At 52.9% G+C, this 27228-nt stretch overlaps 2 protein-coding genes across 4 annotated transcripts in view; both read left to right on the top strand.

The window, feature by feature from the left end:
- Positions 1-13396, top strand: part of HERC2 (HECT and RLD domain containing E3 ubiquitin protein ligase 2) — a 139585-nt gene extending 126189 nt beyond the window's left edge. The window contains exons 82-93 of one of the 2 annotated variants that reach the window (XM_033100308.1): positions 973-1064; positions 1243-1382; positions 3421-3608; positions 4008-4205; positions 5727-5810; positions 8335-8476; positions 8605-8799; positions 9247-9359; positions 9774-9964; positions 10796-10901; positions 11152-11364; positions 12122-13396. In XM_033100308.1, the coding sequence (XP_032956199.1) occupies positions 973-1064; positions 1243-1382; positions 3421-3608; positions 4008-4205; positions 5727-5810; positions 8335-8476; positions 8605-8799; positions 9247-9359; positions 9774-9964; positions 10796-10901; positions 11152-11364; positions 12122-12394 (1935 nt within the window). In that variant the 3' untranslated portion in view covers positions 12395-13396. Of the gene's footprint in view, positions 1-972; positions 1065-1242; positions 1511-3420; positions 3609-4007; positions 4206-5726; positions 5811-8334; positions 8477-8604; positions 8800-9246; positions 9360-9773; positions 9965-10795; positions 10902-11151; positions 11365-12121 lie in introns of those variants that run through there. The other variant, XM_033100307.1, reaches the window with a different exon arrangement.
- Positions 13397-15838: 2442 nt separating this feature from the next.
- Positions 15839-27228, top strand: part of OCA2 (OCA2 melanosomal transmembrane protein) — an 84709-nt gene continuing 73319 nt past the window's right edge. The window contains exons 1-3 of one of the 2 annotated variants that reach the window (XM_033099960.1): positions 15839-15947; positions 20360-20622; positions 26164-26262. In XM_033099960.1, the coding sequence (XP_032955851.1) occupies positions 20381-20622; positions 26164-26262 (341 nt within the window). In that variant the 5' untranslated portion in view covers positions 15839-15947; positions 20360-20380. Of the gene's footprint in view, positions 15967-20359; positions 20623-26163; positions 26263-27228 lie in introns of both variants that reach the window. The other variant, XM_033099961.1, reaches the window with a different exon arrangement.

Genomic DNA, 27228 nt, shown 5'->3' with positions numbered 1-27228 from the left:
CAGAGAAGGGTTGTGGCAGGTGCAGCGTGGAGCCCGAGTGGGCGACACGCTGCCTGGAGGCCACCCTGCACCTGGCTGTGGGGGACCCTTTTCTCCACTGGCTTCCTGGGTGGGCGCTGCTTGGAGCCCAGGGCTCAGGGCTCTGTCCTTGTCCTTGTGTCCTGTTCTTCTTGCGCGACAAGCATAAGGCACTTCAGCACGGGTCGGGTTACTTAGGGCTCCCACAGTTAGGAGAAGTTGTGACTTTCTCACGCTCAGGAGGCCTGTCAACAAATGCTTCACACCTTCAGGGACGGGGGCGCTGGGGGTGGGGGCCACTTGTGATGTGCCTGTGACAGATGGAGTGAGGGAAAACTATGAGAATTAGGGTTTAATTAATTGAAGTTCAAATGCAAGAACTCAAGTCTGGAAGCAGTCTCAGGTCACAGGAGCAAAGCTTCCTGGGTGAGGACAGACCATGACTAGGTAAGTGAGCCCCGGGAGAACCCCGAGCGTGCAGGGAGGCCAGGTGTTCTAACACTGGCCCCCCACGGTCATGTTTCATTGGATTCACCTGGACAGGTGGACTGGACGTGTCTGAAGGCCAGGCCTCCCCTGCTCCGTGGGCCTCAGCGTCTGGAGGGTTGGAGGGCAGACATGTGCAGGGTGTGTGGAACAGGGGCTGCCATGTCAGAGAGAAGTGGAGCTGGGGGAGTGAATTCTGGGGGAAATGATCACTGCCCTTCAACCTGACACGTCCACTTCAGTGACATGACGGGGTGCGGGCTGGTGGTGTGCCCTCACAGCCCAGTGTTCCTACTGCTCCTGAGAACATTTACTTGGTTGAGTGGAATGACATTTAAGTTGTAATAAATATTTGACACGGGTGAGGCTTTCAGAGCTCTCCATTAGATTTATTTCCGTCTCCATGTGGGTGTAACCTGAGCAGAAATCTTGACTGAGTGAGTCTGATTGAACCTTTTTGCCTTGTAGATCGATTCCCTCACGGGCCTCGGTGTGGTGAAGGTGGAGTGTGGGTCCCAGTTCTCCGTCGCCCTAACCAAATCTGGCACTGTTTACACCTGGTGCGCAACACTGTTTAATCCTACCAAGTTCACGTTACCTGCCCTTTGTGATCCACATGTGACTTGTCCGGGGGCTGTGATTCGTGTCCTGAAGCACGGTGCCTGTGCCAGGAGGGTGGGGCAGGGTGGTAGGCGACATGGCCTGGAACTCCTGGGTTGCATGTTTCCTCGTGTGCAGGGGCAAAGGCGACTATCACAGGCTGGGCCACGGATCCGACGACCATGTGAGAAGACCTCGGCAGGTGCAGGGGCTGCAGGGGAAGAAAGTCACTGCCATTGCCACCGGCTCCCTGCACTGTGTGTGCTGCACAGAGGACGGTAGGTGGGAGCCGTCCGCCCATCTGATCAGGGCGATGGGCGAGCTGGGGGCACGTGCACTGCGCCCCGAGATGCGTGTGCCGTCAGCAGGCTCCTGGCCCTATCATCTTTAGCCCCTGGTGCCAACACCCTGAACACGTTACGTTTCATGGCTGTGCAGAAAAGAGCTAACGGCGCAGGCCCGAGACTGCCATCCTCACAGCGTCCGCTTGCAGGGTCGGCCCCCGGCTGGCATCTGGGATCTGGACTTTGGGAGGGCTCTCTGTGTTAGATCGTGGGCACAGACCACGTGGTCTCTGCTGAAACCTGCTTCCTCGGGGCTCTGGAACGTGGGCACGAGCCAGGCAGAGGTGCCCACATGACTAGCCCCGTGCAAACCCTGGGCACCGAGTCTCTGGTACAGGAGGCGGCTAGTGTTGTCACAACTCGCTGCTGGGGGAGGGAAGTGCATCCTGAGGGATCCCCGCCGGGAGGACTTGGTTTCTCCCGGATGTCACCCGTGTGCCTTTTCCCTTGGCTGATTCTGCTTTGTCCCGTCACTGTAATAAATCGAAGTTCTGAGGATGACTGCACGCTGAGTCCTGGGAGGTCTAGCAAACCTCGAACCTGGGGGGTTGTGGAGACCCCGGCACAGTAGAAAATTAACTTTACAGGTGGAATTAAGATCGCCAATCAGTGTCTTTATGACATGGATGTCATTCTGGGTTGTTGGCTGAGCCTCGTGTAATCACAGACCGATCAAAGCAGAAGAGGAGGCAGTAGATCAGTGAGAGATGTGATGGAGGAAAGGAAGGGCTGATTTCCACAGTGTGACAGGGTCTTGACCTGCCATCGCTGCTTTGAAGGTGGCGGGAAGGGTCCAGGGAATGTGGTGGCTTCTGGAAGCTGGGGCTCGCTGTCAGCTGACAGCCGGCTACGAACCAGACCTCAGTCCTACACAGAACTGAATTTTGCCACAGCAGGACACTCCATCCTGCTCCCGACTCTTCAGGCCCCGAGCGTAGCCGTGACCATTTCCAGGGAGCCTGGTGTCTAGAGGACAGGGTTGTTTGCAGACCAGGCGTAGTAGGAGTGCTCAGAGCCGTTGGACTGCCCCTGGTCGCAGGCCTTCTCAGTGGGTGGAGCCAGGAAGTGGTGTGTGTGGACGGCACACAAGACTTGGTCGTGTTTGTGCCTGTATGCGTCTGTTGTGCACCAGAGGTGCACCGGGGCCCCGAGCACCACTCGGGGCCTTTCTAGCTCTTTCTCCTGCCACACTTGTAACTCCTTTGTCTTACAGGGAAGCTGGGTCCCATTATCCCTAATGGAGTGACCAATGTCCCATCATTGCCTTGTCTCTGTCCCCTGCTTGGGTTCTCACCCCACTCAGGCCGCTGCTGTGTGGAAGGCTTGGTCACTCGTGGACACTGATCCTCTGCCCCTGTCCTTGCTCATGCTGACACCACCCAGGGGCTTTAGGGCTGGACTGTGGGGAGATGAAGGGGCAGGACACACACTGCCCCTGATCACACAGGCGTTGTCCTCACAGAGGGGCCCATGACTGCATGGCCCCCGACGAGTCCCCGAGAACTAAGCTCATTCTGGTCGGGACAACGCCCCCTTGGAATAGTGGTGACGCTGAAAGAAAGGGTCTCATCAGCGACAAATCTCATGTTTAGGACGGGAATAAGTACAGCTCCTTTACACATGTGGATTTTAGTTTAGTTAAAAACTGACTTTCCATTAAACATAGGAAATCATTTGGGTTGTGAAGGATACAGCCTTCTGTTTCAATGCTGTTTGTTCTGATTCAGAACTGCTTTGTCCTGTGAACAAACACTGTTGGATTTTAAGACCAGAAAAGGCATGTGGGTGGGCCCCCAGGGGCTTTGAAGACTGTCTGAGTGTTGAGATCAGAGACCTTTAGGTCACACGAGGTCACTGTGCACGCCGCCAGCACCCGGCGGCAGGGCAGCGCTGACTGCGATGGAAGGTGGTGGTGCCTGTGCAGTCGTTGGTCCTCGTGTACAAGTTCTTGTTGTAAATTCGCCCCACTTAGGTGAAGTCTATACGTGGGGCGACAACGATGAGGGGCAGCTGGGAGACGGCACGACAAATGCCATCCAGAGGCCCCGGTTGGTGGCCGCACTGCAGGGCAAGACGGCCAACCGAGTGGCCTGTGGCTCGGCACACACTCTCGCCTGGTCGACCAGCAGGCCCGCCAGCGCTGGGAAGCTGCCCGTGCAGGTTGGTCCTGGGTGACCCCGGGGGGCCGTGTGCAGGGTGGCAGGCCGTGACAGTTGCCGTCTGTGTACTGAGCTGTGTGTGCCACATGACCCTTCACTCTTTCCTTAAGTATTTACAGGGGTGTCCCTCACCCAACAGAGTATGTGTATCAGTGCGTCACCTTCATTCGAATCTTAGGAACTGTGCCGAGAATTCTGATACAGGCCGCACACGCTGTTTAGTAAATGTCTGTCTTAGACTAGTGGGTTACGCCCATGGCGAAGTGGCCAGAGTGCTATTACTCAGCGAGTGCAGGCTTCCGGACTTGTCTGTGTTTGGAAGAACTGTTTTCAGAGCCCATGTGGGACACCGGCCCACCTGTGCCCTGGGCCCCAGGACCTGAGTGCGGCCTCGTTTCAGGTCCCCATGGAGTACAACCACCTGCAGGACACCCCGGTGGTGGCCCTGCGGAACCGACTGTTGCTGCTGCACCACGTCTCCGAGCTCTTCTGCCCCTGCATCCCCATGTTTGACCTGGAGGGCGCCCTGGACGACACGGGGCTCGGGCCGTCCGTGGGCTTCCACGCTCTGCGCGGGATCCTGATATCGCAGGGGAAGGTACTCGCAGTAGCACGGGCACATGGCGTCTCCACTATGTTGTAGTCCTGCCAGGGCCCTGAACAGGAGCCTCGAGGTGCCTGTGCCAGGCGCGCCCCTGTGGCCTCCCTTCTGCAGCATATGTTTGCTGCTGCCTTCCCCCTCGCACTGCCTGTCTGTCACCTGCCCAAGTGGTCGGCGGGTGTGCAGAGCTAAGCCCCCGTTTGGCAAGGCACCTGCTTCCCTGGCCTTGAGGCTTCCCAGCAGAGGCCACTGGCAGCAGGAAGGAGAATGACAAGGTTGTGTCCCACCCCCACCTCCCCCACGGCCACAGCAGTCCTGTACGGCGGTGTGTAGAATCCTAGTCAACGACCAATTTCACTGTGAACAGACTCATGAAGGAGGCACCTGAACGTCACCACACAGATTCTAGCCCGTTGACGTTTGTAATTACTTGAACTTTCCAGGAATGGGTGCCAGGCTCGGGAGTTGGGGTTCCCGTTCCTGGGAGTCATCAAGTTTCCGGCAGGCAGCTGGACACGATGTCTTGGGGGAGGCCCAGTCACTGGTGGCAGGGGGGATTCATGAGGGCAATTGCTAGCGGCCGGACTGAGGAACGCTGATCCCGAGTGGGATTCTGTGACGTGTGCGGTCTCTTCTTCATGAAGTAAAAGGTAGATGTTTGGAGTCCTGTCTAAACAGGACAGGATGTTTTGTAGGATTGGCAGTGTTTCTGCCCAGCTTGTGGACCGCACGCTTTATTTTCATGTGACTTAGAGACTCAGGGACAGCAATAGGATTGCAGTGACAGAGCTTGCTGATGACGGGAAACAGGAAAAAGTGGGCACGTGGAATTGATACGAAAAACAAGTAGTAAATTTGATTACTTCCACCGTGTTTCCCCCTCAGAGTGAAGGTGCTACTAGGCAGGGAGGGGAAGGCCTTTCCTCGCAGGGCGTCGCAGGCTGTGAGCTGAGGGGCTGGCACCAGGTCTTGCTGGCCTGTGTCCTGGGCTTGGGTGGCAGAGGTCGCCTGCACTCCGGCCTGGCCCTCTGCTCGCCTCCTTTGCCCTGGGAATCACAGGTTCCTTTCAGTGCATGGTGCCGACGTGTCCCTTCCCCACTGCTGTCACCTGTCTCCACCCCAAGCCTGGCCCAGCTGCTGCTGCCAGTTTGGGGCCCTCGTCGGGACAGCGACACTGAGCAGTTACTGTTCAGCGTCAGCCTTGCCACGAGTGGGCTTTCGGTTTGGTGGTTCCTGGTTATTCCTCAGAGCCTGGCTCTGGCCCCTGTCCTGTGTGCCCCACGTCCTGCCGACCGCGGCAGAGAGCCCGGGCAGCCAGAGCACCACACATAGCTTTGCGCATCGACGCCAGGCCACTGCCCCAAGGCCGCGTCAGGACTTGAAAAAGAGTTCGCAGTTGCCCATTCTTGAGAAAACATGACTTTTGTGAAGAGAAGAATTTAAACAAAACTCGGGCATGATTTATCTGTGGGTAATTCTTTGTGTATCAGACTCTAAATTCCGTCTGTCCCGATTTAGGAAGTGGCTTTCCGAAAAGTAGTACAAGCAACGATGGTGCGAGACCGCCAGCATGGCCCCGTGGTGGAGCTGAACCGCATCCAGGTAACGGGCGTGCCCGGCGCTCTGAGACGCGGTGCTTTCGGGCTGCGAGCCTTGTCCCCGCAGCGTGGGGAGGAGCACGTGCCACCTGGGGGGGTTCCAGGTGGGGAGCTCACTGCTTTTTTTAGAAGAGAGCTAGCAAGCCTAACCCAGAAGCACAAGGAAAAGTGAAAATGGGCCAGGTTTCCACCACAGTGGTGACAACTGCTGACGTGGAGTGCCTGTGTGCTGTGACTTGCCGTCCCTCAGCGCATTGGGCGGTGGGGTCGTTGGTGCCCACTAGCTGCCGTGTCCTAGTCTTCTCTGCCTGAGTCCTCTGCTGGGACTGTGAGGCTGGGCCCCCTTTTCTGGGCTACAGCAGGGCCGCTCAGCAGCGGTGAGTCGCCCTGTGGGTTAGGCTCTGAGAAGCGGGCAGGTGGGAAGCATTGAGTTGTAGGTGGTGACAGCCCCTGTCCCCCTGCTCTGGTGACTTCCAGAGCCAGAATTACTAAGTACTGTCTGATGGCCATAATCAAAGGAATGAAAAATAGAGCGCCCTGGAATTTATACTGCTGCCAAGTGTATCTCAGCTCCCAGTCAGGAAACGCAGTCCAAACAAGAGGCGCCCTGCGCTTGACATCTGAAGTGCGAGGGGAACTGGCCCTGCCTCCTGGACCGGAAACGGCGTGAAGAACAAGCCCTTTGTGCCCGCACCTTTGTGTGAACACATGATTTGTGCCCTGATGTTGGTTCTATGCCTAGACGTTCCCCAGACTTGTACTTGGGGGCATTTTAATCAAGATATAAATGCTGGTCGTTTGTTGTGGAGCACATGTTATCAGGCTGATGGAAGTGGCTTTTCAGTGACGTCAGAATGTTCAATGCTGAGCCGGAGGTCAGTCAGCCCATTCCACAAACAAACGAGCTCTTTAATTAGGTTCACAGAAAAGCTTTTCTTTCCACACCTTGGAGCATCCTTTTGGTTTGCCCTGAATTCTTGGTCTTGGATCACGTGATGAGGTGGCAGGGTGTTCCTGGGTCCTTGCCAGTGACCTGACACGGGAGTTCAGTCCAGGGCTTTTGGCAGCCGTGTGCCTCGAGGACCTGGCAGCTACCCTGGGCGAGTTCTGTCTGTGTCTTGTGTCAGGCACCCAGCATGCCTCTTTCCTCCTCGACCCAGCACTGGGCCTCGTGTCATGAAAACGCTCAGTGCATGTTTGGGAAAACGAAAGGGCCGGAGCACAGACAGGTTTGCGTCAGGCATTTTCAGAGGCAGATAGACACTCTTCCACGCGTGTGCACTGTGTGTCGGTCAGGCTCTCACCCTCCTGAGCATCCTCCGCGAGATGGAACTGGAATGGCTTTTCTGACCAAAGAGAGAGCGCAGACTGCCATGATAAGAGAGGCGTCCCTTCCCACATGTGCTAAGACTGCACGATGCCACAGGCACCTATTGGGGACACTCTCCTGCCGCCTGTGCAGTGTTCGGGACGGACCCAGCACAGACCATGTTCCTGAAGGGTTTTCTTTGTTTGAGTTTGGTTTAGCTTTGTAACAGGATCTGACTATCTGTGCACAGAAACAAATTTTAATTTTACTGCAGAATTTATGCATGCTCATTTCTGAAAACTTACAAAATTCAGGTTAAAGACAATTAAAATCCCCTGTATTCCTACTGTCCCTAGGTAGCCACGGTCAGTACATGGGCACCTGCCCCCACAGTGCCACAACTGTGTCCCCAGAGCCATGTTTCTTCGCTGAAATGACAGTATCAGTCTCTGTTAACTGGCGTAGTGAACAGAGGTGGCGTGACGTCTGAGTGGGAGGCGCGTCTGTGTCTCGTCCTGCGTGTAGGGACACAGCCCTCTTCCTTCTGTAGCTCAGCTTCCTGCGAGGGTTGGGGTCCTTAGAAAGCTGCTGTGAGCATTAATGAAATGACATTTCTGAACATGCAGCCAAACGCATGGCACTTGAGGGAACTCTTATTATTATTGACATCATTCTTGGATTTTCAGTCTTGAGTGTGGCCATTGGTGCAGTAAGGAGAATTAGCTGTTTTACGCTCAGCCTAATGGTCACTGAGAAGTTAAGGAGGTGACACTTTAGCTGGAGGAGTCTACGTAAAAGTACATTCTTACAACCATTTTTCTTTTCCTTCCCATCTCGTCCTCGTCTCAGGCCGAGCTTCCGGGTGCTCACAGCTGAGGCTGCCCGCATCGGGTGGCTGCCTCCACGCTGGGTGGGGGCCTGATGGGCCGTTGTCTGGCATGTTTGCAAATCGTAAACTAGGAGGAGGAATGCAGTTAGAAAAGTGGTCGCACTTGGGGTAGACAAGGGACCCCGAGGGTCGAGTGGGCCCATGCAGGTGGAGAAGGCCAGGAGGCAGGTTCTGCTGTGGCCGAGACAGCGCTCCCAGGTGGGCACAGAGCCTGAGCTGAGTGCCAGGGTGCTGCTTGCTGTGTGGGTGACTGGGCCCGGCGTGAAGGGTCACGAGGGGGTGAGTGGCCACTGGCGTCCAGGGCAGGCACGGTGTCCTTTTTATTTCCAGGTCAAACGTTCAAGGAGCAAAGGCGGTCTAGCGGGCCCCGATGGGACCAAGTCTGTCTTTGGGCAGATGTGCGCCAAGATGAGCTCGTTTAGTCCTGACAGCCTGCTCCTGCCTCACCGCGTCTGGAAGGTCAAGTTCGTGGGTGAGAGCATGTGCACATGGCAGGGCGGGTGGCCCCGAGGTGGGCGGTCCCTGAGCCTAGGGCCGAGATGCCCGCCTGGCTGCTCCCGCAGGCTTGATGGGGTGACTGAGCCTGACCATCCTCCCCAGGGGAGTCCGTGGACGACTGCGGTGGCGGCTACAGCGAGTCCATCGCCGAGATCTGTGAGGAGCTGCAGAATGGACTCACCCCCCTTCTGATCGTCACACCCAACGGGAGGGACGAGTCGGGGGCCAACCGCGACTGCTACCTGTTCAGCCCTGCTGCCCGGGCGCCCGTGCACACCAACATGTTCCGCTTCCTCGGTGGGCACAGTGTGGGGTCACCGGCAGTGCGCCCGCGGTCAGCGGTGTTGCCTCTGCCGTGGGGGGCAAGAGAGATGCTATTCTGTGTCCGGCTGCCAGGATGGGCTAAGGACCCGAAGGTGCCTTTATCCCCAGGGGGTCTGAGTGCGTGTGGAGCTGCGGGTCAGAGCTGAGGGGTCCTGGCAGTTGGCCCAGACCCGCCTTCTCTGGGAAGCCCCAGCTGTTACATGACTGGCAGCTGACGGTGGAAAGACTAGAAGAGTCAGAAACCTGGTCCTTGGGAACAAAAAGAAAAGTGAGGTTAGGATAGGACAAACATAAGTCTCGTGAGTTTGGGCAGCGTTGGTGTAGAAGGCTCCGAGGCCCCAGTCTCTGCGGTGTTGTTGATGAACCAGGTGTTGTGTCACCCATTCCAAGCCCCGTGTCACTTGTGCTTGGAACGAGCAGGTGTGTTGCTGGGCATTGCCATCCGCACCGGGAGTCCGCTGAGCCTCAGCCTGGCCGAGCCCGTCTGGAAGCAGCTGGCTGGCATGAGCCTCACCATCGCCGACCTCAGTGAGGTAACAGCCAGGAGGGGGCGGGCAGTGTGGGCGACCCCACAGGTCCTGAGCCAGTCCAGGCGATGAGGCTGCTGGCGCAGGCCAGTGCTTCCAGAACTTGCTAGGCCGTCTGTTGGGTGGTGCTTTGTGTTTGTGGGAGACAAGACCTCGCTGTCTCCCCTGTGGGTCAGGCCCTCCCAGGGGCTGCCTGTCACTGGGTGTCTTGACCACAGGGTTGGTGCCATCTCAGTGGTTAATTTTAAGGCCCTCCCTGAATTACAGACTCTCCCATTGCCGCTGCCCTCCATTGTCTGGCAGTGCCATGCACTGGTGGCTGCATGGTCTGCCCCGGGCAGACCATGGTCCCTCACTGTGAGCTGGGGTGTGGGTTGCAGGCACAACCCTCATCAACACACAGGCTCCCTCCCCTGAAAGGTGGATAAAGACTTCATCCCCGGGCTCATGTACATCCGTGACAACGAGGCCACCTCGGAGGAGTTCGAGGCCATGAGCCTGCCCTTCACGGTGCCCAGTGCCAGTGGCCAGGACATCCAGCTGAGCTCCAAGTACACGCACATCACCCTTGACAACCGAGCCGAGTACGTCCGGCTGGCCATAAACTACAGGTGTGTGCTCACCTGGCCCCTTTGCTCTGACTCGGGGCAGCGGGAACAGCGGATGGTTTGCGTGGTGGCTGTGTGTTTTTGGAAGTGTCATGTGCAGTAAGATGCTACTGGACCATGGTCCCCAGAGCTGATTTTGTGACCAGGGTCAGAGGACTTACTGTCCTCACCTGAGACTCCTGGCTCACAGGCAGGCACACCGAGGGAATAGAGGCCCACTGTGTGTGTGCCCCTTGCTGGTCTGTCACCTCTCCTGGGTCAGCATTGTGTCCATGGCTGTCACGCCAGCATTGAGGCCTCGTTGCTGCGTGGCAGGTCCGCCATGGCACCCACAGCTCCCGTGGCTCATTGCAGACCCTCCTGATGGCTGAGTCCACGCAGTGTGATCCTTGGGCCTCACCCCCAAACTTGGCTGGTTTGGGGACAGGGCCCCGGAGGTCAGCCGGCTGTGCTGGTTGGGCTCCGGTCGAGGGTCGTCCTGGCAGGTGTTCTGTGCTGAGCTGTCCCCTGCGTCCAATGCTGCCTGGTGCCCTGAGGCACTGGTCGTGAGGGCCCTGAAGGCACACGTGTGCAGAGGGTTCTCCCAAGGGGCTGCCTGGCTGGGCTCCAGTGCTGTGTGACTGTGGCGCTCCTGAGAAGGACAGAGGGTGGCATCTCGGACAGTGTGTGGCTGCAAGTTATTTCTGAGCTGGTCACTTGTGTGTGCCAGTCTGTATGAATCAGGAGGGCTGCTGGGAGTCCACACCTCGGTCATCTGCACGTCAGGCCGGGTCTGAGCAAGAACAAGACCTCTGCCACAGAAGGTCGAAATGCAAAATAAGTTTTTCCTTTTAGGCTCCATGAATTTGATGAGCAAGTGTCTGCCGTTCGCGAGGGGATGGCCCGAGTCGTGCCTGTCCCCCTGCTCTCTCTCTTCACTGGATACGAGTTAGAGACAATGGTATGGTCTCACCATGTGCCACACCCTGGGGATGGCCTTTTCGTGGTCATCCACCGAATCAGTGCCACTAGTCAGTCCCAGCTCAATTTGAGGGACTGAGACGCCCAGGGAGCGCGTGTGCCTTCCTCCGGGGGTGGGCTGCTAGACGTGTGGGGCCCCCCTCCTGCCCCTGCTCTTGGGCCTGTCACCGCCCTCCGCACGCAGGCCGTGGAGAGAAAGGGATCGAGTGCCAGCCTGACTGTCTCCTCAGGTATGCGGCAGCCCAGACATCCCTCTGCACCTGCTGAAGTCGGTGGCCACGTATAAGGGTACCGAGCCGGGCGCACCCCTGGTGCAGTGGTTTTGGGAAGTGATGGAGACGCTGTCCACTAGTGAGCGCTCCCTCTTCCTGCGCTTCGTGTGGGGCCGCACACGGCTGCCCAGGACCATCGCAGACTTCCGCGGCCGTGACTTCGTCATCCAGGTGTGGCTACCCCCTTTCCGGGGAGAACTGGAAAACACCCACTTTGGTTTGGTGGCTCAGAACTTCAGGACTGCAGGTCTCGGGTGACAGCACCTGCTTCCTGTCCCCTAGCTTGCCCGTTTCAGGCACTTTTGTGACTAGTTGAATCAAGTGAGTCACTGAGAAATGCCGCTCTCTGAGGACAGCCATCCGGCAGGCTGGCAGCAGCTGAGTCCCGACTCGGGCCCAACAGTCAGAAACAGGCTGTTTGCCCACGGGTCACTGGGTGAAATGACTGTTCTGGTAGCAGTGCCACGTGGGGCAGGTTAGGCTGGAGGGTCTGCTCTCCCCATGGGTCTCGGAAGCCCTCAGAGAGCCTTGAGCACTCGGGTAGTTTTTCTCTGCAAGGCTGGTGGCCAGCTCCTCGCACCTCAGTCTATAATGGTTGGAAGTAGGTGGGTGGCAGCATCAAGGACAGCTGGGGACCCCCTCAGGGCGGAAGGAGCCATCTCACCCTCTTCACAGCACTGATTTGTAAGACCTGGTCATCACAGTCACCCATTGCTATTTGTTACAAGTCCCTGGAAGTCATGAGTTGCTCCTTTTTGTTTCTAAACTTGGTTACATTATGTTTTCCCGTACCTTGTTCTTCTTGGCCGAGAGGAGATGAATTCTGTGAGTGGAGAGTAGCAGACATCGCGGATTGGCGTGATGATCAGCAGTTTGTCTGTCCCTGGGTGTCCAGTATCCATGATCACCTCGCACTTCTCGCCAACAGGTGCTGGACAAGTACAGTCCCCCCGACCACTTCCTGCCCGAGTCCTACACCTGCTTCTTCCTCCTGAAGCTGCCCCGGTACAGCTGCAAGCAGGTGCTCGCGCAGAAGCTTAAGTACGCCATCCACTTCTGCAAGTCCATCGACACAGATGACTATGCCCGTGTGGCCCTCACGGGTGGGCCGGCCACCGGCGGTAGCAGTGACAGCTCGGACAACGAGGACGTGGACTCGTTTGCTTCCGACTCCACACAGGACTACCTGACGGGACACTGAGATGGCCGGGCGGTCGGCGTGGGGACAGTGCCCTTCCATGCCCAGGCGGTTGGCGTGGGGACAGTGCCCCTCCATGCCCAGGCGGTTGGCGTGGGGACAGTGCCCCTCCATGCCTGGGTGTGGGCTATGGGGACAGAGCCCCTCCATGCCCAGGCGGTCGGCCTGGGGGCAGTGCCCCTCCATGCCCAGGCGGTTGGCGTGGGGACAGTGCCCCTCCATGCCTGGGTGTGGGCTATGGGGACAGAGCCCCTCCATGCCCAGGCAGTCGGCCTGGGGGCAGTGCCCCTCCATGCCCAAGTGGTTGGCATGGGGACAGTGCCCCTCCATGCCCAGGCGGTCGGCGTGGGGACAGTGCCCCTCCAAGCCTGGGTGCGGGCCGTGGGGACAGTGCCCCTCCAAGCCTGGGTGCGGGCCGTGGGGACAGTGCCCCTCCGTGCCCTGCACGGGCCTGGGGACTGACGTCGGCCTTGCCCGTGGACACGGTGTGGACCCCAACACTTTTGACTTAAAAGGGTCCCCACATGGGATGCTGCGTCATACGCAGGACTCATGCTCACTGGCGTGTATCCGTGTCACTGAGTGCTGACGGGTGGGGTCCCAGCGGTGAGTTAAGAGCCCCCCACGTAGCTGCCGCGCGCGCCCTCTGCCTGCCCCTCTGGGGTGTTCACCATCTTGACCGCACGTGGGACGTTCTTGTGACAGTGAGACTGGACTATAAATACGTCAGCTGAGCTGAGTTTACTATGAATTGGTTTATGAAAAGTCTTTGAACACAGAGCGATTGGTGTTGCTTGAACGCACCCAGCTTTGTTCAGAACGGAAATGACGGTTGGTGTCCCTCTGGGGGTACAAGTGTTAGCGTGTGGGGCGCGTCACAAATCCAGCCTGTTCTATCAGCAGTCACAGCCTCTGTCATGGAAAGTGGACTCTATCTAATGTCTGTGTCATGTATGCACCTAAATTTTAATTCCCTTTAAATAAAACATCTGCCACAGCTGTCAACCGAAATTGCTTATCGGGTTGGACCAGCTCGGTGGATACGCCACGAACAAAGGATAAGTTAGCCTTTGATATGCCGTTAGTTACAGCCGTTCCAGGCACAGAACCAAACTCACTGCAGTGACAGGGCTTGTCGTCTGGATAGTGGGTGTTCCCCCGTCCTCTACCCATCTGCAGTCTTCGTGCTGTCCCAGTGGCCTGGGGTCAGGGAGTGTCTGTGGTCCAGTTGGCCGTGGGGTAGGTTTGAGCTGCTTGTTCTAGGTTTTGCAAGTGACACAACCAATATTCCCACAGATGGTGGGAAAATTGGCCCACAGGTCTAGCGCATTAGAACTTGAGGAAGATGGTGCCAGACGTGTTGGTATTTCATGTTGGGACACTGTTCATTTATTCAGGGACCAGTGCTTTGCATGAGAAGATCCAGGGAGAAGAATTTTTTTTCTGGAACTTACCCATGACCAAATTAATGAATGCCCAGATTAGCCCTTTTTTTTTTTTTTTTTTGTAACTTGGTTCAAAATTTCCATAAACTGGTAGGTGTTGAATCACCAGCCCTTTTGTTGTCAGTTTTGCTGCTGACAAACCACCCCCAAAGGTGGTGGCATACTAGTAGCATGTATTTCTCTTGTCTAGTCTTGGCTAAGAGGTATAGACAACAGATTAGTGGGGCTGTGTCCCACATGCCTTTCTAACTACCCATGGCAAGACAGCAAGTGACTGTCACCTCCACCCACATTTGGTGGGCCAATCCCCAGATCAGTGGCTGGCAAGTGCATTCAGAAGCTGTTCTGTCTTGTTTAAGGAGCTCGGGGCGGTGTGTCCACGGTCCTCTCTTCCCTACTGTAGAACCTGCATGAGGCCAAATTTTCTTCACGTCTTTCAACCACAATGGCGTGTTGCAACACGTGGGCTGCAGAAGCCACATAGTAAAGACATTGATCTAGATATCAGTACCATTCTAATTATGAATTTTTCTTGTTTTGGAAAGTTAATTTTTCAGAACAGTATTCATGTTAATAAGCAGTGGGTTTGCTTTTATTTTAAATGAATATTGTAAAATTTTTCAGTTTTAATTTCCGGTATGGTACTATTGACAGGGAACCCAGATAAAAACTCCTGAGCATACTAAAGAGCTTTTAAGAGTGAAAAAGGGTCTGGAGACTAAAGCTGCTGCAGAGGGTGGACCTGCAAAGTCCTACAGGGGTGGGTCCCGCTGGGACAGCCTTGGCGGCCACACTAGCTCTGTCTGCACTCTCTAGAAGCAACTGCCTAAGCCATACTCATCATGAGCCCTCTCCTTTTAAACTTCAGAAATACTGGAGGATTATCTATTTCCTTCTCTTCTACTCCACTTACCAAAAAGAAAAAAAAGGAGGGATTTTGATTTTGATGGTAAGTTGTTTTGTTTTTGCCCAAGACAAATCTCGAGGACAGTTACATGTCGTCTTCAATTTCAGTTTTTACTCGCATTTGATGAATGAAGCCTGCAGTTATATCCTTGTGGCAGTTTGAAATTTGTGCAGCAGGACCTATGGAAAGGTCAGCAGGAAAGACGGCCCATCTGTGCCGGGGACGACCGGACTGCAGTCACGCTGAGGAAGGCCCGTAACTTTATTGGCAGGTCCCACCAGTACTTTGAATTATGGGTTAATCCCTGCCGAGACAGGTCGGTGGTGTGATGCATCATGTTTGTTATTCTGCCAATAAAAGTGGCTGCTGGCTATGTTGTCATGGGAGCCCAGGTCTGGCAGTATCTCATCACTCACCAGTGGCAGCTGCCCTAGCATGAGGGAAGGTGGAGGCAGTACCTGGCCACAGGTGTCCAGTGGACAGTTCTGCTAGGTGTTCATTTTCATCAGCCTGAATAGCCTGCGGTCACCATGACCACTGGCTTCTGGGGTGCTTAACTGGAAACCTCAGGGTTAACTGGGACTCTGGGAATTCCAGAGAGCTTGCTAAGTCCGTGCACGTGTCAGCTGGCCTGACCCACAAGACAAGCCAAGACACTGTCAATTGGGGGCCCGCTAGAGAGAAGGGAGGGGTTTGAGGATGACATTGCTTTTGAAATGGGAGACAGCCAGAGTGAGAGCTTTCTACCGATGTAACCTTGGCAACAGCCCTAGGCTGACCAGGGACAAGCCACGGGGAAATGAGGAACACTGGTCAGGTTCACCAGCTCCAGCAGACAACATAAAATGCAGACCAAAGTAGGCAGAATGGTCCCTGGGCTGGCGCGTTCTAGTTCTTGTTCCGAGTGCCCGTCCGCCTTCCCAAAGCAGAGCCTGAAGTGGGCGCAGCGCGTCGACGCCGCCTGTCGCCGCAGCCTCTCTTCTGACCCGCATCCCTTGGAGTGGGGCCATCTCCTCTGGACCCTGCGGCCGCCTGGGGGCGTGGCCGCGGTGCCGCCCGGGGGCGTGGCCAGGCCAGGGGCCGGCGCCCTGCGCGCCCACAGAGCTCGTGCTCCGCGCGGCGCGGCGCTGTCCTCGGCGCTCTCGGCATTGGGCGCTGGCAGTCCCGACCTTAAACTTAGCTTCTGGACAAAGGGCGTCTCCAGGTGGGTCCGGAGGCAGGAGGTGAGTGCAGGCAGGGTTTTAATAAGCGTGTGAGGGGTGGTGGCTCTGCGGAGGTGAGAAAGCTGGCGTACACATGTGGAAGCCTGAGAAACCGGGTGACTGACGCGAGCGGCTCGCTGGGGGAGGGTCCCGGCTGCGGATGCAGCGGAGGGAGCCGGGGCTGCGCAGAAGCTCGCGTTCCGCTCACCTGCTGGGGGTTGGGCACCCAGCACGGACCTTGCATATGAGCGCGTGTCAGGCGATTCTGGGAACCGAATGCGCGCGACGAGGAGTTTAATTCCTCGCGCCGCTGCTTCTTCCTGCGCCACCCACAGTGGAATTACGTGAACTTAATGTTGCCAGCTTTTCCCAGGACATGGCTGGGCCAGGGGGTGACCCCTGTCCCTCCTCCCCCACCGCCCGGGGCCAGGCTGCTTGGGAAGCTCCCAAGGGGAATGTCGAGCCCTGACTTAGGGCAGGTGATAACTCCACAGTGTGCAGTGATTCCGAGGGAAGAAGAGAAGGCAGGCGGCTGCTAACACTGTGGCGGCAGCTCTGCCCGGAAAACAAGACAGTTTGGCGTCACCGAAGCCACCTAGGAAAGGCCAGCCCTGTTGGGAGTGAGCGTGGGGTCTGCTGTCCAGGTCGCTGGGGCAAGGTGTGTGGGGACCTTGCATACGTTGGGGAGTGTGCACGCATATGGTACACCAACTCATGTAACTGCGAATGAGCGAAACTCACCAGAACAACAGGTGAGAGCTCTCGGCCAGCACCACAGCACACAAGCTTGCAAATTTAGTTTACACCTGAGCGCAGTTGTTCACATCACGTGTAAAGTGGGGGTGATTTAGGAACATAAGTTCCTAAAGTTTTATCACACTGATAGAAAGCAAATGCTGACATTGTGAGAAGGCCACCGCCCCCTGGGGCTTAGCTGAGGTCTGGAATTCTCAGGAATTATCCAGGAGAGGGTGGCCCTGGCTGTTACCAGCAGCGCCCTCAACTGACACACCGCGGACAGGTATTAAGCTGGAGGCCAGGAGGTCGGATATATGTTCTGGAAAGATCACTGTGGCTGGGTGGTAGGAGCAGCTGGTGGGCTGGAGAAAGCCCCTGCTGAGTCCTGCCGTTTGACAGGTGGCTGCACAGCCAGGTCAGGGGTTACTTCATAGGTGAGGAGTCAGCAAGGTGTGTGGGTCGTCAGGGGGGTGGGGGTTTGTGATGGAGGCACCTGAATGGATGGTGGGACCAGTCACCAGGGCACTGAGGAAGGGCCTGGAATGGCCTCAGGCCTGGGGGGGGGCGGGTTGGGGCACCTTTGAGACATCAAGGAGACAAGGCGATTGGACACAGTGGTCTGGGCTACAGCGGGGACCTTGGGAGTCATCTGTCCACGGATGGGAATCTCTCCCGCTGGTTGGATTTTTGAGAGTTTTGATTCAAGACATTTTCATCGTCGCCGCTCGCGCTGCTCATTCTTGTCCCTGAGGTCTCCGCGCCCCCCACCCCCGCGCCCTCAGGAAGCCTGCTTCCCTGGCCGCCGTTCGCGGTGAGCCGGACTCAGTGGTGAGACCGGGCCCCTGTGGTCTCCGCGCCACCACCCACTGCCCACCGCACGGGACCAGGCGCGCTCCGCAGCGGGCAGGAGCGAGGACTCGGGCCCCAGCGCAGGTCTCTTGTTTTGGGGAGCAAAGGAGTTTCCAAACGGGTGTTCAGGACGGGTGAAAACCAACAACACGGCGACACAGAAATAAGCGAAAGAGCCTGAAGTGTGGGTGGCAGAGCCGACTCCTCCCCGCGCGTGGGCTCACGGGGTGCCTGGCAAGTACGCTAGAGGGCTGGGGCTTCCAGGCAAAGCCCACTGCGACCTTCCGGCACAGCACCCACCCGTCTCTTATCACAGGCTGGGACAAGGACGACTCTAAAACGAGAAGGGATCCCAAACCGTACAGTCTGGCTGAAAGTTCTAGAAGCTTTCAACCAAGTTTACACGGTGCAAAGCCCATTTGCGTGTGTCCTAGCTTGCAGGGGCCTGAGGGCACAGGCCCTCTGCGTTCCCTGGGCGGGGACGCATCAGTCTTTGCGCAGGGCGGGCTGAGGAGCATGTGACCCCCAACCTCGTCTCCTCCGGCCTGCCCCTTCCCTGTGCTTCATCAATTAGAGCTCACCAACACAGGGCCACGCCCCCACGAGGCAGCTGGGTCACAGACACGCCCACTCCCACAAGACAGCCGCAGCTGCAGAACAGCGGTGCGCTCCCGCGCTCCCGGACAGAGCCAGGCCTCAGAGAGCAGGACCACACCCCCACTGACACAGCCAAGCTCTCGGAGAAATGACCACATCCCCATACCGTCAGCCACGCCCCCGCGGGTAGAGCCACGCCCCCGCGGGCAGGGCCACGCCCCCCCACAGGACTTGCAGCCACAGCCCTGTGGACACAGCCTCACCGAGTGTTGGGCCTGAACAGCGTTTTACGTGGAGAAGAACATTCAATGACGGGGCTATTTTCTCGGGGCTGTAAGAAGAGAGAATTGACTGGCGTGATTCCTTTCTAATAACGTTTTCACAGTGGTCGATAGACCTTTTCCTTCCACTCCTTTCTTTGTTGTATTACATCAAACGACTAAAGAACTCGAAGGAGAGTGCAGGTGAGGGACCTGCAAGGTGAGTGGGTGGGGCAGTTTGCCAAGAAACCGTTTTCCGCACGATGTGCGCCTCGGCTGATTGCGCGCTCCAGCGGAGGCGATGTCGGCCTCGCCTGCAGAATTCAGTGGGCTGACCAGCGTGGCTGCGCGGCAGAAGGCGCAGCGTCCCCAGGGCGGCCCACGTGCCTGCCCCTTGAAGCCTGGCTGGGCTGCGGAGCACCGCCGGCAGGTTCCTGGGGCCTCCCTCGTGCTCCCGCCTCCACAGGTTCATTAGCACCGAGCCTGGGCTCTGCTCCATAAATGCCAGCAAACCCCAGCCAAGTTCTGACAGAGCCATCGGGGAGGGCTGGGGTCTGGACAGCTCCAGCGTCCTCATTTTTACACCTCACTCGGTGGGCCGTCCCTCAGGCCCGAGCAAAGGCTGTTGGACCAAGTGGAGAAGGGCCCCGAGGCAGACCCTCCTGCCTTCCCCAGCAGGGGCAGATGGGGAGCCACCAGTGCCCCGCCCCTGTGCGCTGTCTCCTGCCCCTGGCCTTGTACCAGTGCTGTGCCTCCTGAGTCCCTCCCACACCCTGGGCAGGTCTGCAGGAGGAGCAGCGGAGGTGGAACAGTGTCAGCATGGAAAGAACTCAAATGCTTTCATTTCACTTTTTGACACAATCATATCCTAACAACACTGCCTTCTGCTTACTGATGAGTAAGTCATCATTTTTAACATACGCAGTGGGTTAAAGCAGGGAGATCATAATAGTAAGGATGTAAGACTTCCTTGGTCATGTGGGTTTCTTCAAATGTCGATGCCTTTCTGTGTTTGAAGTAAATTCTGATTCCACCAGAAAGTGTGGCTTTGTGGGCTGTCAGCACCCCCACTTACGCATAAGCCATTTGCTTGTACTCGCTTTGAACTCCCCGTGTCTCCTGTCCTCCGAATTTGTGATCATGGGGCATTCCCAGCCTCAGTGTGACTGGTGACAAGGAGTGGCGGACCCACAACGACACTCATCCCGCCTACCAGTACGTGCATTGCTTCTCAATGCAGCAAATGCTACCTGACCAAGGCTCACAGGGATTCTTGGCTTCACAGCAAACCTTGACAGCAAAGCAAAGGTCAGTGATGAAATTGTGGGATGCCGCCAAGGATAAAAACATTAAGGGGCAATGGTTTGAAATAAATCCAAAAAGTAGAACAGCATGACCTTACAATTATAGTGATTTTTCTCATTGTTATGATAGGTATTATTATTTTCTCATTACAAAAGTATTATTTCACTAGAAGGAAAAACCTGTTAAAACTATACCACAGACAGAGACAAGGAGAAAGCCCCATCATCTATATCTCCACCACCCTCAGGTAGCCACATTTTGGCGGCTGTGTCATTTTGGTCTTCTGTTCTATGCATATAATACGTGCATATTTATTTCAAGAAAAATACCCCGTATCAACATTTCCCCCATATTCTTAATATTTACCAATATCAGTCAATATACCGCTATAGCATTTTTATGGTTGCATAGCATTTCATACTTTGCACAGATTACAACTTACCTAGGTAACGCTCTGTCGTTGAATACTTAAGTCCTGCCTGGTGTGAAATGTACTAAAATATTCATCCTTGGAGATAAGCAGACACCATTTCCTGTATGGTATTAGAATGTTGGGACACTGGCAAGGCCTCATTTTAAGAGGCCTTCCTGTTGTACCATTGAGAAGTGTGCATCCCCATGGTGTCTGCTTTAATCCATAGTGGCTTCTTTCTGCCTGACCCCAGTAAGAAGAGTGGCAGCAGGACATGCACCTAGAGAACAAAGGTGGCAGGCTGACCTCTGGCGTACGGGAGATGGAGCTACATCAGACATCAGTTCCCATGACTGCTGGCCTCGGAGGGCAGGGGCTGGAGGGACTCAGCAACCGCAAGCCCCAGCACGGGGTCAGCAGAGCGGACCCCCTGAATTCCGACTCCAGTGGGGTGGCCGAGCAGAGCTGCTGGGCTCCTGTGGACCAGGATTTTGGTTCATTCCTCACAGAGTGGAGGTGAGTGTAAAATAGTTTTTGTTTTTTTTTTTAAAGATTTTTTTTTTTTTTATTGGGGAAGGGGAACAGGACTTTATTGGGGAACAGTGTGTACTTCCAGGACTTTTTTCCAAGTCAAGTTGTTGTCCTTTCAATCTTAGTTGTGGAGGGTGCCGTTCAGCTTCAAGTTGTTGTCCTTTCAGTCTTAGTTGTGGAGGGCGCAGCTCAGCTCCAGGTCCAGTTGCCATTTCTAGTTGCAGTGGGTACAGCCCACCATCCCTTGCGGGAGTTGAACCAGCAACCTTGTAGTTGAGAGGACACGCTCCAGCCAACCAAGCCATCTGGGAGCTCAGCGGCAGCTCAGATCAAGGTGCCGTGTTCAATCTTAGTTGCAGGGGACACAGCACACCATCCCTTGCGGGACTCGAGGAATTGAACTGGCAACCTTGTGGTTGAGAGCCCACTGGCCCATGTGGGAATCGAAATGGCAGCCTTTGGAGTTAGGAGCATGGAGCTCTAACCACCTGAGCCACTGGGCCGGCCCAATAGTTTTAACTAGTAAAGTTGGAATGCACAAATATTGAATTTCCATGAGGATATTTCCCCCACACTTTTTGTAAGAATGGTTTCCAGGTATTATGCAAGAATCGTTGCAGCATTAGATTGCTTTCCTGGCCTCTAGAGCATTTTTATGGTTGAATGCTATTTCTAAAATGTGGCTAACATATATCCAAAAGATAGTAAAAATAGATATGGGAGTTTTACCTTAAATACTTGGCATTTACTATATTTAAGGCATTAAAAGTGTTACATGAATTTAAAAGCATAGAACATGTTTTATTCCTATAAACATATCAAATGAACCAATTGGTACATTGATTTTTTCATGTCAGAAGAAATCTGGATTTACATAAAAAGAAAAGCTTTTTATCAACCCTTAAGTATTTCCTAATGTAAAAACAACAAACAGAAATAAAAGTAGCGTCCTAAGAGTGTCTGTGCACGCCCATGGGGGGATATACTGGTTACCTTGCAGATCTGGGCCCCTTGTCCCCACAGGCCCTGACTCGCGCAGTGCCGACGATCTGTCATTGCAACATGCAAAGCATCGCAGGAATGCATAAAGTGTGGCGTATGGCCCTGCTGCTTGCTGCAGTCCTGTCCTCACTCCTTCTCCAGGGTGAAGCCTCTCCAGATCACCAGTGCACATGTTCACACTTTCATTGCATGTTTATGGATCACTAAATAGTTTACACTCTCATTTTGAAAATGGTGCAAGTTTGAGTTGCTCTTTTTGTTGAGTTGTATAAGTTCTTTATAAATTTTGGGTATTAACCCCTTATCAGAGTATCATTGTTGAATATCTTATCCCCTTCAGTAGGTCTTTTCGTTTTGTTGTCGGTTTCCTTTGCTGTATAAAAACTTTTTCATTTGATGTAGTCCATTTGTTTATTTTTTCTTTTGTTTTCCTTGCCTGAAGAGAAATATCCAAAAAGATATTGCTAAGAACCGTGTCAGAGAGTTCACGACCTATGTTTTCTCCTGGGAGTTTCATGGTTTCAGGTCTTACATTTAAATCTTTAATCCATTTTGAGTTTATTCCTGTATGTGGTGTAAGAAAGTGGTCTAGTTTCATTGTTTTCCATGTATCTGTCTAGTTTTCCCAAAACCACTTATTGAAGAGACTGTTTTTACCCTAGTGTGTATTCTTGCCTCCTTTGTCATAGATTAATTGACCATATAGGGGTGGGTTTATTTCTGGGCTCTCCATTCTGTTCCATTGATTTATGTGTCTGTTTTTCTGCCAGTATCATGCTGTTTTTATTACTATGGCCATATAGTATAATTTGATATCAGGTAGTTTGATATCTCCATCTCTGTTCTTCTTTCTCAAGATTGCCGTGGCTATTCAGGGTCTTTTGTGGTTCCACATAATGTTTAGAAATATTTGTTCTAGTTCTGTGAAAAATGCCATTGGTATTTTGATAGGGATTGCATTGAATCTATAGATTGCTTTAGGTAGTATGGACATTTTAATGATGTTAATTCTTCTTATCCAGGAGCATGGTATATGCTTCCATTTATTTGTATCTTGTTCAATTTTTTTTAAATTAAAGTTTCTTGGGGTGACAATTGTTGGTAAAATTACATATATTTCAGGTGTACAATTCTGTCTTACACCATCTATATATCACATTGTGTGTTCACCACCCAGAGTCGGTTCTCCTTCCATCACCATATATTTGATCCCCCTTGCCCTCATCTCTACCACCCCCTCCCCCCTTACCCTCTGGTAACCACTAAACTATTGTCTGTGTCCATGAGTTTTTGCTTCACATTTGTTTGTCTTGTTCTTTTGTTGTTGGGGGTTTATATACCACATATCAGTGAAATCATCTGGTTCTCTACATTTTCTGTCTGACTTATTTCGCTTAGCATTATAATCTCAAGATCCATCCATGTTGTCACAAATGGTCCTAGTTCATCTTTTCTTACCACTGAATCTCGTTCAATTTATTTCTTCAGTGTCTTATAATTTTTTGAGTACAGGTCTTTTACCTCCTTGGTTAAATTTATTCCTGGGCATTTTATTATTTTTTTTGATGCATTTGTAAATGGGATTGTTTTCTTAATTTCTCTTCCTGATAGGTTGTTATTAATGTATGAAAATGCAACCAATTTTTGAATATTAATTTTGTATCCTGCTTCTTTACTGAATTCATTTATCAGTTCTAGTGGGTTTTTGTTTTTTGTTTTAGTGGAATCTTTAGGGTTCTCTACATTCAGTATCATGTTATCTGCAAACAATAACAGTTTTACTTCGTCCTTTCCAATTTGGATGCCCTTTTTTCTTTCTCTTGTCTAATTGCTGCGCTCGGACTTCCTCTACTGTGTTGAATGAAAATGGTGAAAGTGGACATCCTTGTTTTGTTCCTGATCATAAAGAAAAACCTTCAGCTTTTCGCTGTTGAATATGAAGTTAGGTGGGTTTTTCAGTTATGTTGACTAAGTTCCCTCTATCCTCATTTTGCTGGGGATGGATGTTGGATTTTGTGAAGTGCTTTTTCTGCTTCTATTGATAAGATCATATGATTTTTATCCTACCTTTTGTTTACGTGGTATATCACAGGGGAAAATAGATACTGTTGAAATTTGTGAATTTTGAAAGCACTCAGGCTTACATGTGAAGTCAGAGAAATGTCAGTGCAATTTCTCTTTTCCAGAAGGAGAAAAGGTCAGGAAAAATATAGATCTCATCAATACGTTCTATCTTGATTAAGTCAGAAAGAAACTGCCAGGCTTTTAGTTCTATAGACTGCCATTTTTATTTCCAGGCTTGGGAATGTGTGTTTCTTGGACAATCCTGGATCTTCTCCAGGGTGCAGTTCAGAGCTTCTGTGAAGTAACAGGTCTGAAGGCCTCTCTGTGCTTCCCCTCTTTGCAAAGAGGAATGGACTTGGAATAATGGAAAGTAATATCTGGACAGTGTCAATTCAAGTTTAAATTTGGAATGATCTGAAGCCTCTTTGGGAGAATATCTAGTGAAACTCATTTTAGAAATGAGTTTAGAAATTCTTTAGAAATGTCTAACTAAATATAAAAAAGCTTAGAAACCACTCCTGCACACTAGTATAAAATACTTTGTGTCCACAAAATGCAACTGAAATGCTACATAATGAGATCAGCCAGATATGGCCACCTCAGAGGAAATGAAATGTCCTTGTGACTTTCCTCATTTCTGATTTCCCTGCTTTGTGGCAATGTGGCAAGTTCTCCACCCTGTGCAGGTGGTGCTGCTCCAAGCCATGCGAGACCCGCGGAGGTGTGTCTAAGGAGCTGCAGCGCCTCCACTCCTCGGGAGGGCACTGGTGATTCCAAGCATATCACTGACTTAATGGTTTGGAGAACTATTTTCAGTCTGAAGCCCACCTCATGCAGATAAGCTATGATTACTGGGGTTTAACCCATTCATTATTAAGAACCTAGATGGAACTGGGTACCAGATAAAACAAGATGGAAATAACATGGCAACTATTCATAAGGAGCTCACAGTCTAATGAAAATCATTAAATCAATAGCCAAACTCTATCTTTATGCATTTACATCTCATCTAATGCAACAAAACTGAGTTTTTCCCTGTTAACATACATTATATAGCTGAGAAAATGGAAGCTTAGGGTGACCAAATAATGTGAGGTCACTGTAACAGCTCTGCCAGAAATGCTACGTGACACACCACTCCAGGGGTGATAGAAAACACCTGGATATTAGTCGATTCATTGAGACATTTACCTAAACATACCTGAGGCCCTTTTGGATTTACAGTTATAAGAGATGGAAATTTAAAAAGCTCAGCTAAATCTTGAAGCCAGTTTGAACAGCTAATAGTGCACCGATGATTAAATCCCCAGGCCGAATTCATCATCTGCCTCCCTTCTCTCATGTGTGTTAGTTGGGACATCTGTACGCCTTACTGAAGCCATTTCCCCAGAGGTTGTGTCTTGAGGACATTCGCTGGCTTGAGACAGACTCTTTTCTGTCTTCTGTGTGGTGGGGGTGCTGTTGGACACAGCTCGGGGCCCTGGTTTCATTCATCCATGAGCTCAGAGTCTGATTTTCTGTGTCACCGGTGTGTGCCTGAATGAGAAAGATGAAGTGGTGGAAATACTTCTCTTCAGATTTGCTCTTTGCTCTGCATTTATGGTCTGAGTTGCTATTCTTTCCCCCAGTGAGTGTTTCACAGCCTCCACAACGGCTCTATGTGGCCTGAGCTCCATTAGGAAAGGCCATGCGTTAGCACACAAAACAACACATTCCCAATAATTAGTAATGAAAGGATTTCTGTAACTTTTCACGGGCACTTGTTGCTTTCCTACTTGTGTGCCCTGCAATGAGGGTGACCATATACGCTGGTGGGTTCTGTTGTGCCTGGGCAATTATCTCCCTCTGGAATACTTCCTGATTTGCGTACGTTTATGGTGGCCCTTCCTCTAGGGGACAGGCCAGCACAGCAGAGGGACGTCCCATGGAGCGTGAACCTTTGCTTCAGTGTGGCTTCTGTCCCAATAGCTCTCCCCACTGCCACTCCCTTGGCTCTGACTTCTGCTGCTTGGTGTCCCAAAGGAAGCCATTAGGATATTTTCAATGGGTGATGTTTAAAAATTGTCATCTCAGGAAATATAATTTTCTGAGCATACAAGGGCCCATCAGACAATGAATGGTTTTCTTGATGAAAAGCTCTGCCTGGAATAACAACAGATGTAGATGGAATGTGCTGTAAATTCTAAAGTGAGCCCCAAACTCTCAGTCCCACAGCATCTAGTCTTTTGTGTGAGTTTCTGCTTTTCACGTCCAATCTGGTTCATGCTGGGGAGGAGAGTGGTTTCTAATTGTCTTCCTAACACTCCAGCTTTTTACAATAAAGATTTAACTCTAGTAAAATTCTCACATAATATTTATCACTGACTCTCACTCATGTTCTTGAATGTAGCCCCCAATTGCTGGTGAAGACATCCACCATATTTTTTTTGGTGATTCCTTTTTCTTCACTGTGTCTTTCAGGTGTCACTCTCCTTTACCCCAGTTCTTCAGCTCCAGGTCTGAAGATGCTTGCTTTACAGAAAGCACCCCTTTGCTGAGGAATTCCTCAACAGAGAATGGGTGAGTTTTTTTTTCTCCTTCTTATAAAATTAAGAAATTAAAATTCAGAAATCTCTGAGCATTGCCCTAATGGGATTTTTTACCTGACATGTTTGGTCTCTGCCAGATCCTTGTCAGCTTAAAGTAGTAGAGGCTCATGATTCTAGTGGTGGTTTTGTGTGGCTTATGAATTTCCACGTGGCCTTGAGCATGACCCTGCAGGGATTAAATAGCACATGTGCAGTCATGCGTGCACACAGCCCCACCAGGCCGTCTCACCAGGCTTCTCTGCCGGGGTGAGCTTGGCACTATCTTAGATGTATTCTGTTGTCACACGTTGGGGGTGGTGGTGTTGCTGGCATTTAAGGCAAGAGGCCACAGATGCTGCTAAACATCCCATAATGCACAGGACACCCCCCCCACAGCAAAGAATTATCTGGCTCCGATGCCAATATTGATGAGGCTGAAAGTATATGCTTAAAAAGAAAACTCCATTTCCTGCATGCTGGTAGGCCTTCTGGGGGACGAACCGGGGTGGTTCTGGAAGGTCCTGAGTAGAGGTGACCTGTGGGACAACTTACAGACTCTCCTCCAGGATGAAGGGCCTGGTCTAGGCCTCCAGCCTCATCTCCTCTTCCTTCTGCAGACAAACTTCTGGAAGCCAGAGCCACCTGTTTGGTGTCCCCAGGCTCCCCTCACATTACAGATTTGGTGACAGTGATGTGGACCCTCCCCTCCAGCCCACTGCCTTTGTGTCCCTGCATGTGCGGGCATGGGTGTCCTGCATCCACCTCCCGCCACATGGTCTCTGAGGAGCCCATCCTCTCCCAGCCCTCTCTGCAACTGGGGGGGGGCTTCACTGTTTACGGTGCATTAGGACTCTCTGGAAATATTCATATGCCATGTGGGCTCCTGGCCTCGCCCTGCAAAGACCAGTTTCACGGGATTTGGATGGGGTGTGGGAACCTGGACTTATCACCCAGCAGT

The sequence above is a fragment of the Rhinolophus ferrumequinum genome, chromosome 28 (genome assembly GCF_004115265.2).
Source record: "Rhinolophus ferrumequinum isolate MPI-CBG mRhiFer1 chromosome 28, mRhiFer1_v1.p, whole genome shotgun sequence".
In the NCBI taxonomy this organism is placed as follows: Eukaryota; Metazoa; Chordata; class Mammalia; order Chiroptera; family Rhinolophidae; genus Rhinolophus; species Rhinolophus ferrumequinum.
This window is presented reverse-complemented; position numbering and strand designations above follow the sequence as displayed.